The sequence below is a fragment of the Brienomyrus brachyistius genome, chromosome 4 (genome assembly GCF_023856365.1).
Source record: "Brienomyrus brachyistius isolate T26 chromosome 4, BBRACH_0.4, whole genome shotgun sequence".
NCBI classification, from domain to species: Eukaryota; Metazoa; Chordata; class Actinopteri; order Osteoglossiformes; family Mormyridae; genus Brienomyrus; species Brienomyrus brachyistius.
This window is the reverse complement of record NC_064536.1, coordinates 10,122,163-10,136,030: the sequence shown is the minus strand read 5'-3', so window position 1 is coordinate 10,136,030 and position 13,868 is coordinate 10,122,163. Positions and strand designations below refer to the sequence as shown.

The following is a 13,868-nucleotide window of genomic DNA, read 5'->3' as shown; positions in this document are numbered from 1 at the left end:
ATGTCAGAGTGACATGGGGGCAATAAGTGTTAAGTGCAGTGCAGCACTTAAGGGTCAGTCTGTGGCCTTTAGTTGTGGGTTACGGGGGGGTTGAGGCAGTGAGGAGGCAGAGTGAGGGATCCTGGGGGGCAGCATGGTGTTGAGGAGCCTGACAGCCTGGGGGTAAAAACTGCCACGCAGCCTGGCAGACCCGGCTCTGATGCTGCAGTATCTTCTCTCAGGTGGCTGGAGTGTGGAATGATCATGTGAGAGATGTGATGGGTCCTGCACAATGCTGCAGGCCTTGCGGACACTGCGTTTGCAAAATGCGGCTTGTAGGGAAGGGAGAGGCATCCCATAATGTTCTCTGCTGTCTTCACTACTCTCTGCAGGCACTTGTGGTCAGATTTGTTGCAGTTGCCATACCAGATGGTGATGCAGTTAGTCAGAACACTGCCGATGGTGCCTCTATAGAACATGGTGAGGATGGGAGGGGAAGGTTTGCTTATTTCAGCGCCTCAGGACGTTTAGTCTTTGCTGGGCTTTCTTGAATAAGGATGCAGTGTTTTTTTGTCCATGTAAGTTTCTCAGTTATGTCCACACCGATGAACTTGGTTCTCCTTACAATCTCCACAGCAGTACTGTTGATGCTGAGTGGGGTGTGGGCAGGTCATGTCCTTCTGAAGTCCACAATCATCTCCTTTTCCTTGTCAACGTTGACAGATAGATTGTTGTCTCTGCACCTTGTGGACAGACTTTCCACCTCTTTTCTGTATGCTGATTCATCTTCTCTGTTTATCAGTCCCACCACAGTGGTATCATCCACAAACTTGATGATGATGGTGTTGGACGTGTTGCAGCCCATACATACTGACTGGGGCGTCTCTGTCAGGAAATCCAAGATCCAGCCGCAGAGAGTGGTGTTCAAGTTTAACCCCCTCAGTTTTTGAGGGACGTATTGAAAGTAGAGCTGAAGTCTATGAATAACATCCTGACATATGTGACCCTCTTACTCAGATGTGTCAGGGAAAGGTGACGGGCAGAGGCTACGGTGTCCTCAGTAGACCTGTTGGACCGGTATGCAGATCGGAGAGGGTCTACAGAGGTGGGAAGATTGGTCATGACCAATCATTACTGAAGATTGGTCATTACTGCCATGACCAGCCTTTTCAAGCACTTCATGATGATTCACATGAGTACTACTGGGCAGTAGTCATTCAGGCTAGTCACTGATGGCTTCTACAGCACTGGGATGATGGTGGTTAATTTGAAGCAGGCTGGGACAGACCACTGGCTTAAAGAGGTGTATTCTGTGAGGACACCAGCCAGGTGGTCAATGCATTCTCTCAGCACTAAGCCAAGTATGTTGTCAGGTCCTGCAGCCTTATGTGGATAGAGTACTTCTCACATCAACTGTGGTCAGACAGAGTACCTCCTCACTCCTCACTCGCGGTGTCGGCTTATTCTGTACAAAAAAGTTTTGTAGCTCATCTGGATGGGAGACATCACCGCCACTGATGTGTGAGTTGGGCTCGTAGATCGTGATTGGCTGAATGCCGTGCCATATACGGCGTATGTCTTTGGTACATTTAAAGTGTTCACTGATCCTCTGTGCATGTGCCTGATTGGCTATCCTCATAGCTCGGGACAGGTTGTCTCTGGGCGTCTTGAGGGCAGCCTTGTCTTTAGATCTGAAAGCTGCATTTCTGATTCTTAGCTGTGTGAGCACTTCCCTCATCACCCAGGGCCTTTGGTTGGCTGTCGTTGTCATCGATCACAGAGTTTATATACTCCTCCAGGTTGATGGCGTCACCATTTATAGCAGCCTCCTTAAAAATGTCCCAGTCAGTAGATCCAAAGCAGCCTTGGAGAGCTGAGACGGCACCAGCTGGCCACACTCTGACTGACTGGTTTGTTGTGCTTCAGCAGGGATTTATACACAGGAACCATGAACACAGTGACATGGTCTGAGTAGCCGAGGTGGGGGGGGAAGGGCCTTGTAGGCCTCACAAATGTTTGTGTGAACATTGTCCAGACAGATTCTCCCTTTAGCTGGGATGTTCATATATTGGAAGAATTTGGGGAAAATTGGCTTCATATTTGCCTGATTGAAGTCTTCAGCAACGATGAAAAAAGATTCCAGATTAGACTGTCTGTTCCTGGCGATTTATTATTTTTTAAGCAATTTATTGCTGCAGACATCTCAGTTAAACCAACTGGGACGTCACAAAGTTCACGATCCACATCAGTTATTCCTGTGATGTTTGAGAAGAAATCAAAAATCTTCGATCAAGACTCCTGACATACAAATTATTGAAGAACTCAGTGGAGAAGTTGGCTATCTTGATGTCATCTGTGACATTTCCATAAATCCTCGCCCGCATAATGCTGTTGTTCCTGGCTTGCTGTCTTTCTAGCCTAAAGAAATAGGCTCACCTTGTTCAAGCCATTTTTGCCACAATCTAACAAAGGCTCCTCCTGCCTTATGTTTATATATAATCATCCAATTTATTCTGTAAGGCACCTCCTACATTATTTTCTGTATCAGAAAGACGGTTGACTGGTTTGCAGGTTAAAGCAGTAAATCTCATTTATAATTTTCTTTTCTTCATCTCTTCTGATTCGAACCAAGTCACTACTAAACCTTCTGACAAACCTGACAAATTTTGCTACATGATGTTATTATTGCAATACTTCTGTATTGGGTCTGTTCCAGTGTAAGTCAGTTAATTATTCTATATTTAAAATAGCTCATTTATTTCTCAAGATTGAACTGTTTAATGTCCTGTTTGAAGATATTTTATATCCAGTAGACGATGACAAAGATTGCATGTTCTCCCCATGTCATTATGGGGTTTCCTCCGGGTACTCCGGTTTCCCCCCACAGTCCAAAGATATGCTGAGGCTAATTGCCCATAGGTGTGCATGTGTGAGTGAATGGTGTGTGAGTGTGCCCTGCGATGGGCTGGCCCCCCATTCTGGGTTGTTCCCTGCCTCGTGCTCATTGCTTCTGGGATAGGCTCCGGACCCCCCGCGACCCAGTAAGGATAAGCGGTTTGGAAAATGGATGGATAGATGGATAGACGATGACAATATGGATATATGGATGTCAATGGCTCGGTGGTCAGAAAATGGTGAAGGTATAATGTTTGTTTAAATATTTCCTAATTCATTAGAAATAAGCCAAAAATCAATTTGTGACTGATTTGAAAAGGTGCTATTGTTTTATCTGTTGTTTAATCTCTTCCATCATTTTTTTTCTTTTTTCAGAGCCTGTCATCATGACTATGTATAGTTACTGCTGTCACTGGATAATTAAATAAAACCAGACAGTAGTAAAACTGCATATAGTTCACACTACATGGTAAACAAAACAAGTCAGTTTGCAGCTCTAATCAAAGCGTGTTCTTCAGAGCACCATCTTGACTCCCTCCTCCTTCTACATTTAATGCCACAACCTCATGCTAGCTGTCATGCCCGGCTCGTCCGCTCCTCATGTGTGCCACGCCCCCTGATTACCCACGTGTGCTTCCCTGATCGTCTCCAGCTTTGTCCACTTACTTTGATTAGTCCCGTCCTATTTAAGTCCTGGTCTTACCTGTTTCCCTTGTCTGTCATTGATGTTTGTATGCTTGAGATGTTTCCCAGTCCGTGCTTAATAAATCCCCAGTATTTCCCGTATTTGCCTGTCTGCCTGCTCCTTGCACGCCTTACCCGCACGATCGCCTGTCTGGTCAACCCTGATCGTGACACTAACAAGTGAGACTGGAAACGAAGGAACCGACCAAGATGGTTTTCTCGCACTGCCCCCTGGTGGACATTTAATCCTCCAAATAGATGTAAACTACGCGCACAAGTGTAGTCGTGTCGTGTGAAGTCATGGCCCTAAAGCACAGACCCCCCCGGACCTCACTGCCCATAGATACCGTAGCTCACACAGGATAAAGATGCAGATAAAAGGTCTTGACGAGCTCTTACTGAGTGATACCAAAAGTTCCTGCTACCCAAACAAAGCGAGGGCAGCTTTCAGCATTACAGTGCATGATGACATCTAGGACAGACTGGGCCCTAACCCCCCCGCCCCCCACTTACTTGGTTTGGATCCCCTGCTGTAGCTACAGCCCACACTAGGCAGTGAGAAGTAGCCCCAGTGTCAGCCATTCCTGCTCTGACTGACTTCAGGGGGAACAAAGTGCATCAAAGCCCACAGCTACTCTCTCTCATCTGACTCCAGTTGTGGGTCACCTACACACTGGGTCAGACAATGTGTTTAATACATTAAACTGATCTTTACTGAATATCAGGTCTGTGGCTGGAAACTCATTATTAATGACTGATTTTAATATCAAGATAAACCTTGATTTTTATGCGTTAAACTGAAATGGGGTCAAATGAAAACTATGCAGCAGCCCTGATCAAACCAGCTACTCCTACTTGCCCTTTATCAGTGAGACTAGATCACTGATAAAGAGACTAGGAAAGGAGGTGGAGCAGCTGCCTTATTTAATTGGTTTGAATTATTTTTACAAGTCAGGCACTACTTTCTGTCAGAAGGGTAATTATGAATCTGAATGAACAGAAATTACATGTGGAGTTCCTCAAGGGTCCGTTATTGGCAGTGAGCAGTGGTGGCTTAATGGTTGTTGGTTTGAATCCCCAACCAGCAAGGCACCGCTGAGGTACCCTAAGCAAAGCACTGCTCTCTGGGCGCTGAATTAGCTGCCCCTTGCTATGTCACGATGTCACATATGGGTTAAATGCAGAGGACACATTTCGGTGTTGTACACTGTGTGCTGTGGTGTGTCAACACTGATCACCAATTAGAATTATAATCCTCACTGAGCCTCTTTGTTCAACATCTACATGCTTCCATTTGCTCAGATTACGGAACACTATAAAATCTCTGGAACACTTAAGGCCATGTTGTTAGTAATTAAAAAAAATTCACAACAAATAATAATCCATTGTAATGCGTTATAATCTGTGACGCCCGCTCCGTCCGCTCCTCGTGTGTGCCACGCCCCCTAATTACCCACGTGTGGTTTCCTGATCGTGCCCAGTCGTGTCTTGTTCTCTGCTGTTTAGTTCAGTGTATTTAAGTCTCTGGTGTGCACTAACCCTTTGTCTGTCATTGATGTTTGTCGCTGCCTGTGTTCAGTTCGACCCCTGTCCCGAGATTAAACCCCGTTATTTCGTACTTTGCCTGTTCCTGCTCGCTCGCCTACCTGCACGCTCATCCAGCGATCGCGAGCGTCCCGTGACAATAATCATGGCTTTAAATATTTATCAAAAGGCATAACACATTATAAGCATGCTTATTATGCATAATGAATGATTTATGAAGCTCTCATCTTTAATGCACTATAAATACCTTCATAATGCATTATAATGATCGGTATAAGCATTAAGGATGCTTTGTATTGCATTATAAAGGTATCTACAGTGCCTTATAGATGAGTGTGTCATAAAGCATTCATAAAGCGTTATAATCATGGATATAATGTGTTATTGTCACGGGCGGTGGGTACGCGGGTAATGCGCACGGACAGGCGAGCGAGCAGGAAGCAGGCAGGCAGAATAAGGGGTAAACGGGGTTTAATCAAAGGACTTCGGACGGGAAACATCAGACGCCAGCTAACATCAATGACAGACGAAGGACTCAGGCAAGACATCGACTCAAATAGACAGGATTGATCAAAACAACAAGACACAGCTGGGTACAATTGGGGAAGCACACGTTGATAATCGGGGGACGTGGCACACACGAGGATCGTACGAGCCGGGCGTGACAGTTACAGTATGCTTTTTATAAATATTTATAGCTGTGTTTAGAATGCCTAATGAGTGCAGTATAATTAAGCTATGACATATGTGAAGATACTCCGATATGTCATGGCTGTGATTCGGTCAAAGTCACAAGGCTGTAGGCCACCACAAAAAAAAAAAAAACATTTTTATAACGTCAGTGCAAGTGGGAGGGGCCATCGCATCCAAACCGTCCACATTGCAGGATAATTCAGTCAATAACCAATATAGTTTCGTCTAATATTTCCGGTGCCAGCAGTAAAACAACTAGCCAGCTTATTATCGGAGTAACTTTGCATTGTAAATGAAAACCAGGTCTAACAAATAAAATATTGTGGCACTTGAGTGGCGAAGAGATCATGAGGCAGATTGCAAAGTTCAGTTACTGGCATCTTTAATAGCGCGATCGGTAAAAGGACAGTTGGCAGCTTATAAAAACTTATTCTGGAACAGAAAAGAACAAATCCCACAAAACGGAATACATATGAACCTTTACTCTCACTGTCACCTATGTTCATTTTTTAAACTGGTGGAGACGCAGGCAGATTCTGACAACCAGCCCAGCACCGGCTCCATGTTGGTGGAAATGAGGCATCAGTACAGTGTTCCCAGGTCCTGCCCAAGTTCTGCTTAAAATCTGCTTATCAGAAGCTGAACCCAGAAGCTGAAAGCTAAAACGTTACTGTTTGCTGCAGCTTTTCAATAAATTAAATTAGCAGAAGTTTAGTCATATGCTGCCACTACAATGTCACTTCTTTTTAGTTAACTGTTTATTTGTTTTTTGGGCTTTTAGACTTTTTAAAATTGTCTTTTAAACTGATAATGAACATGTTTGTAAGTCCCACACCAAAGTTCTGAAGTATCGAAAAAGTACCCCAGCAGCATTGGTGCTTTTGGTACTGGAACTTCTGGTACTGGTACTTGACCGGAAGTCAATGGAAAAGGGAAAGAACCAAAAGTACCGAACCTGGTGCAGTGGAAAAGCACCCTGAATAAACTTGCCTTACTTAGCAATTGGATTCAAAGTCCTCTGAGATAAAAAGCTCATGTAAATGTGAAAGACCAGGAGGCAGCGGGAGAGAGAAAGAGAAGCTCCACTAGCAGTAGAAAATGAAACACAATAAAACACAATAAAACACACTCCACCTCATATAGGGAGAGAGAAGCGTGTGTGTGAACAGACTTACAGTGTAAGAATTCTGCTCTGGTCCTGGGCACTAATACCGGTAGGACGGTGTCTTTGGTAACTAGAAGGAGACAGAGAGAAACAGGGATGTGAGTAAAAGGAATTTACTTGTGGGAGATGGACTTCACTCACTGTGGAGACACCAGCAGTGGGGTATTATCATTATGAGGGACAATAACAGGCATTTTAACAAACTGCAAATCATGGTAAGTTACACATAATACAGATTTTTGGTTCCTATAATGTAGAAGAAACATGATTCCTGTGATCTGGGTTTTGCAGCCAGTAGAATGTGAAACTTTATCACCAGTTATCACAAAGATTTAAACTTATTGAAAACAAACTGACTTGGTCACACAAATGTAAGGCTGACTATACTGCATACTCTCTCTGCATGGTCCACATCAGGGGTGGCCAATCTTACCCGCAAAGTGCCAGTGTGTGCACAGGTCTTTGGGGTAACCTTTAGGTCAGCTGTTCAACCCCAGGTGTGAGACCCTTCAGCCAATCAGTCCTCTAATTAGTAGCCAGCAAAAGCAGCCCTTTCTGGGTAAGATTGGCCAGCCCTGGTCTATATTAACATGAACAGACTAGAAAATGTATTAACCTGGGTGATGGATCTCTGCCATTTTCATTCTGCAAACATTCTCCAGTTGATCTTTCAGTTCAGAAACTGACTTCCTCAAATTCCCAAAATCAGATCTTGGACTGACAGAGATTCTGGGTCCAAATCCAGCTTCAGGAGTGACAGGAAGAGCCTGGCGCCTCTACAGACACACAGTCTGATTAAACAGCTTCATCAACACAAATGTGTATTGCAATCTAATTAACAGAACTTTTAACATCTGACAAATGACAGACTAGCTGAAATACAAATGAGAACATGCATCCATTTGAATGCTCTGGTTTTCTTATTGCCAAAGTAGCTGTTCTGTTACCTGGAGGAAATGGATGTGATCCTCTGTGTGTGAAAGCTGCTCCAGCTCAGAGTGTCTCCTCTTCAGTTCATCGATCTCTTGCTTCAGTCTCTCCATGTCTCCTTCAGCCTTACTCACTGCAGCCTTCTCCTGATCTCTGATCAGCTGTGTCACCTCAGAGCGTCTTCTTTCAATGGAGCTGATCATCTCAGTGAAGATCCTCTCGCTCTCCTCCACTGCTGACTGTGCTGAGCTCTGTTGGTGACACAGGGAGCAGAGGACAGTAAATTGGCCCCTTTTGAGACTCCAGAGAGCCTCATTGTACAATAGAGATGTGAGCTGACACGAGGTATAAAAACAGCACAGGGCTGGGGTTTGGAGCGTCACCATGCTGGATGCCTCAGGTACTGAAACCCAGCCAGCACTGATTGGAAATGATGCCTCATTACGCTCATACACTGTCAGCTGCAGGGATTTAGCAGAGACTGGTGGCTGTAAGGGGCAGGTTGGTTGTCACCATTAGGTCTCAGTTTAATAGGTGACTTTTTTATTGTTTATTTGCATTACGCTGGGTTGTGAAAAGTTGCATTTTTCTCAAATGGGCCTTTAATGGTATTTTTTTAAATAAATAAGCTACTACTGCTGCAACACTTGGTTAAACTCTGTAATCCAGCAACTTTATCCCACTGACCCAGAATAACCCAGAGCAGCATTAATTTGATTAATCTGCGCAAGTCTGTAAATCTGCAATCTGTTGAATCTGAAAGAAGATTCAATATGATCACAAGCCAGCTGTTATCTTCTCCTCAGGTTCATACTCACTGTGAATGAGGCCACAGCCTCTCTCAGCTCCTGCAGCTCCTTCTCTCTCATCTGAATTCTCTGCTGAAATTCCCTCTGTGTTTCACCCATTTGTTTCTACAGATAAGAAAAAAGAAGACAAAACAAGTTTGCTACATTAGCTGAGATCACATTCATTAATCATCCTGCCCAGGATGGACCCCAGCCTTGGGCCCTATGCTGCCTGGGAAAGGCTCCAGGCACTCCCCCTGACCCTGACCTGGATTACCGGTTAGGAGATGGATGGATGGATGGATATTCGAAAATGATTTATTGACTGTAGGTAGAATTTAATGGACATAGACCTTTGGTCCTGTTTCCACCTGGTATTAACATGCGTTCTGGGTGATCCAATCACAAGTGGACAGCGCTAATTACCCAGGACGCATTGAAGATGCATTGAGATCCGATCACTCAGCCCACATTGGGAGGTGGTCTGGGCTGCATATGGCCACATTCTTATAGCAATGTGAAGGCGAATGTGTCCTGGGCTGCACTGCAGGACCAGCTACTCAACTGACGTCCTATTTGATTGATGTCAGATCGCATGTCAGTTGAGAATGGGCCACTGTGTATAAACTGCACTGTGAACAACAATAATGCATCTTTTCTCCTGCGACACTAAAAACTTCGAATGTGCTGGGAAGTTGGTTTAATATTGGACTGTTGTGACCCATTCATATGGAACCATGTCATAGTGTACATCACTGATGTTCCATGCAAATTCAGAAAAGAAAATGTGTAAAATGGGATTCATTAAAGATGCTTCAGAATTTGCACAGATCATATATTTAATGTGCATGTTGGGGCGCAGCCTGGTGCAGGCAGGGACACAAGGTGACGATGCACTTAAAAGCTCCAAGACAAAGGGAATTAAGGAGACTGAACAAAACTGGAAAGACACACAATAAAGGAACAATAAGGGGTCAAAACTCACCAGGGAAAAAGTAGCTAAGAAAATGACACTAACAGAGGGAATGGGGCAGCTAGTGATGTTAAGCTTGACACTGAAAAAAAACTACATTCTGAAGCACAGCTTCAAGGTTTCCTTTGTTCCACCCTGAACATGTGACCATGGTCATCTGAAGCTTTGTTCTGCACTCAACCATGTGACTGCTTTGGAAACTGAAAATGTGGCACAATCCTCATTACCGGTTTCAAACCTGTTGTACAGCACATATTTCAGCACACACACAATGCAGCGCAAGTTTTAATCATAATAATTATTTATTTCAATAATTAATTTATTAATAATAATAATAATAATAATAATAAGGGTTAGGGTTAGCATGGTGGTGCAGTGGTTAGCACTGTTGCCTCATACCTCTGGGACCCGGGTTCGAGTCTCCGCCTGGGTCACATGTGTGTGGAGTTTGCATGTTCTCCCCATGTCATCGTGGGGTTTCCTCCGGATACACCGGTTTCCCTCCACAATCCAAAAACATGCTGAGGCTTATTGGAGTTACTAAATTGCCCGTAGGTGTGCGTGTGTGTGTGAATGGTGTGTGAGTGTGCCCTGCGATGGGCTGGCCCCCCATCCTGGGTTGTTCCCTGCCTTGTGCCCATTGCTTCCGGGATAGACTCCGGACCCCCCGTGACCCAGTAGGATAAGCGGTTTGGAAAATGGATGGATAATAATAATAATAATAATAATAAAGGGGGCGGTGAGTGGCTCAGAGGGCTAAATATCTGTGCCCATGACTGGAAGATCACTGGTTTGAGCCCCCGCCTCAGCAGAACAGTCAAATGTCCATGGGCCCTTGAGAATTGCGACCCAGAAGGATAAGCGGTTTGGAAAATGGATGGATGAATAATGATAATTAGTCAATTATAATTGTGTCCAAGGTTCAGTTTAATTGTATGAATACATAATAAATGATAAGACTGAGCTGTCGACTGTATTATTGGGAGCAGGAAAATTCCCAGAGTCTCATTCTGCAGAAAACATGGCTGCAGTCGAGGCAGCCTAATGGAGGAGTGGGGAATACAGAATAAAGTCTGATGGCTCACACTGACGCTGCACAGAATGTGATTGTCTGTGTCAGACACACAACCTGCATTGTACATGCACTGAATTTGGCTGTGAAGAAGAACATAGAACAGACACAAGTACCTGACGATATCAGATCCAAGGTAAGACAGATTCTGTGTGACCTACTTCAGAACCAGTACAACTGCTAGAGAAAGGCTTTGTCAAATCCAGCAGCAGATGGGAAGACCCACTCTCACAATGGTTCAAGAAGTGGAAACCAGCTGGAATATCACCTATTCAATGTTGCGATGATCACATGATCAAGGACCATGGTCACTCTGAAGACAGAGCTCACATAGCATAATGACACTGGCCACACTGTTGGATCCAAGACATAAAACTGCAGATTTCTGTAGCAAATTTAATGCTCAGGCTGCTGTACCAAACTAACAAAGAGACAGATGTGGCACATAAGACAATTAACCAATAAGAACAGTGCAGGGAAAACAGGCAACAAGTGCAGTAACTTATATTAATGAACACAAGACTAGGGAAACTCCCACAAACACTGAAAGTAAGAAACACTAATCACACACTAGGAATTCAACACTTAGAAAGTACAGAAACATGTGGAACATAATAAAACAAGGCACAAGCTTCACAAGCAGAACAGAGAACTAACAAACACTGGGAAGAATAGAAAAGCAATAATTAAATGAAAGAGGTGAGGTTGGTTCCTGACCTGCCTCAAACCCATGACCAGCTGGTCCCAGCCTCTATGTCACACACTCATCCCAATGAGCCAAATGCAGCCATGTGGGGAAAAGGAAGAACACACTAGGGCCAAAGACGATGAGAGGACAAAGGGGATGGACAGCGATGGCTGCTGGCCACACGGGGAAGAGACACAAGGACAGGCACTGAGATGAAGCTTCATTATTTATGTCAAAGCTGCTCCACGCGTTATTAATATTAGTGAAATGTGCCGGTGAAAATTTACAATAATGTAAAATTAATGCATGTAGGTAAGAATGTGTGTTCAGTAGCCTAGAAAATGGATGTGTGAATAGAAACATATAATAACAGTGTAATTGTTTATATAGTTTTATGTTAGGATGTCCGGGGGCTTGAATTCCTGGTTAAAAATTCAGTCTCACTCCAGCCCTGACTACATTTACTTCACTTGTTCCAAGTCAGACATATAATTCAGCATATCAGACAAAACAATGAACCTCTTTGTTAATATTTTCATAAATGAGCCTTGAGCTTCACTGGTTATCATTAAAAGCCAAAATATTATCCTATGACAACCAACACAATGCATTAAAGGCTGAACCCTTTAAACTTGAATAGAGAAGTATTAATCTACGTATATCTTAGTACTGAAAGACCTTATTTAACATGTGCATTTGTACTGTGTTAATGTAGGTAAGGTAAGGTAAGGTACGGAGGTAAGGAGCACACACTGAGTACAGTGCCTTACCGCACCCACCACACGACGAACCACCTCAGGGATGAGAACCTGAGTGCAGCCGTGCAGTGGGTGACACCTCAGCACCACACCAGTCCCAATGGAACAGTGTGAGTTTTATCCGGTGGCTGCAGTGCCAATCCTGCAAAAAACCTCTTGATGCAGTATAAAAATGCATGGCGATAATGTGAAAAGTTAAACTTTATTGTGAAAATAATCCATCCATCCATTTTCCAAACCGCTTATCCTACTGGGTCACGGGGGGTCCGGAGCCTATCCCGGAAGCAATGGGCACGAGGCAGGGAACAACCCAGGATGGGGGGCCAGCCCATCGCAGGGCACACTCACACACCAGTCACTCACACATGCACTGTGAAAATAATATTTTATAATAATGATCGTCCAATGAAAATTGCAACATTATTACGAAATTTGATAAAATATGTAAATTGTACAATTTTAAAATTATACATAGAAGACACGTGTTATGAAATGTAATACCTTTTATGAAATTACTTAAAAATAAAAGGACACATTATTGAAATGTTATGCCTGACCCGTCCGCTCCTCATGTGTGCCACGCCCCCTGATTACCCACGTGTGCTTCCCCGATTTGTTTCCAGCCCCGGATGATTATGTTGCCCTGCTTTAACGTATTTAAGTCCTGGTCTCCCCTCTTTCCGTGTCTGTCATTGATGTTAGTTGGTGTGCGATGTTCTCCTGTCCTGGTTCCCTTATTAAATCCCTAGTTTTGCCCCGACTTTGCTTGTTTGCCTGCTGCTTGCTCGCCGCACCCGCACGATCGCCGCTCTCCCCGCGCCTGGTCGTGACAATTTATTTTTTTATATACTTATTTACTTTATCTTGAGTATCATGACGTTCCGTACAAACATCTCAGGCGGTTTTGTTACCCTAAAATGTGCCAATAGCTTCGGATTTCTTCTTGTCCTTCCGTTAATGTTCAGCAGATTTTGCATACGGACGTTATTTACCCGCTGATTAAATTACTGCGGGAAAGTGAGATCCATTTACAAATGGATGGTTAAGATGGATGTGGAGAGAGTGGATGGATGTTAAGATGGAGTTAACATGGACGTGGACCAGAGCCTTTGACTCAAGGTGTTGTAATAGTAACAATAATTGATCCTTTCACTGATCCCTTTGGGGAAATTACCTTAACAACCCCCCCTGCAACTGGCACTCTGTAGGTGAGAGCAAGCTGACTGAAACGGGCCCCATTTCCAGCCTGGCTAATTGTTAGCCATTGTTAGCAATATCAGTTGGTAACAACACATTACATGATATTTTGCACACAAAAACACCATAGCAACACCAGGGACGGATTACGGACCGGGCCAGCAGGGTCGCTGCCCAGGGGCCCTTGGGGTGCAGGGGGCCCGTGGGGCCTCTAGCCCAAAACAATTAGCAACGCTTATCAACAATGTATTTTCATTTGTCTATTTTAGAGGGCCTACATTCTTTCATCCTCTGCCTACAAGGGCCCCTGACCCTATAGGGAGGGCGTTTGGCTGCCAAGGGCCCTTGAATTGTGGTGGTTGTGGTGTGTGGGGGGGGGGAGGGCTCGCGAACGTTTTGCCCAGGGGCCACACAACCCATAATCCGTCCCTGAGCAACACGTCCCCAGGTAGCAGCTATACAGTACTGTGTGTATGACTGATTTAATGAGCTAAAAATAAG

At 44.3% G+C, this 13,868-nt stretch overlaps 1 protein-coding gene across 3 annotated transcripts in view; it reads right to left on the bottom strand.

The window, feature by feature from the left end:
• The window catches only part of LOC125740250 (tripartite motif-containing protein 16-like), a 91,007-nt gene that overhangs the window by 76,067 nt on the left and 1,072 nt on the right, over positions 1–13,868 (bottom strand). For all 3 annotated transcript variants that reach the window (XR_007397482.1, XM_049011162.1, XM_049011161.1), the window contains exons 2-5: positions 8,710–8,805; positions 7,909–8,142; positions 7,578–7,737; positions 6,972–7,031 (exon numbers count right to left, since the gene is read on the bottom strand). Coding sequence is in view for 2 of the 3 variants with exons in the window: in XM_049011162.1 (XP_048867119.1) it covers positions 6,972–7,031; positions 7,578–7,737; positions 7,909–8,142; positions 8,710–8,805 (550 nt within the window). In the remaining variant the exon portion in view is untranslated. The remainder of the gene's footprint in view (positions 1–6,971; positions 7,032–7,577; positions 7,738–7,908; positions 8,143–8,709; positions 8,806–13,868) is intronic.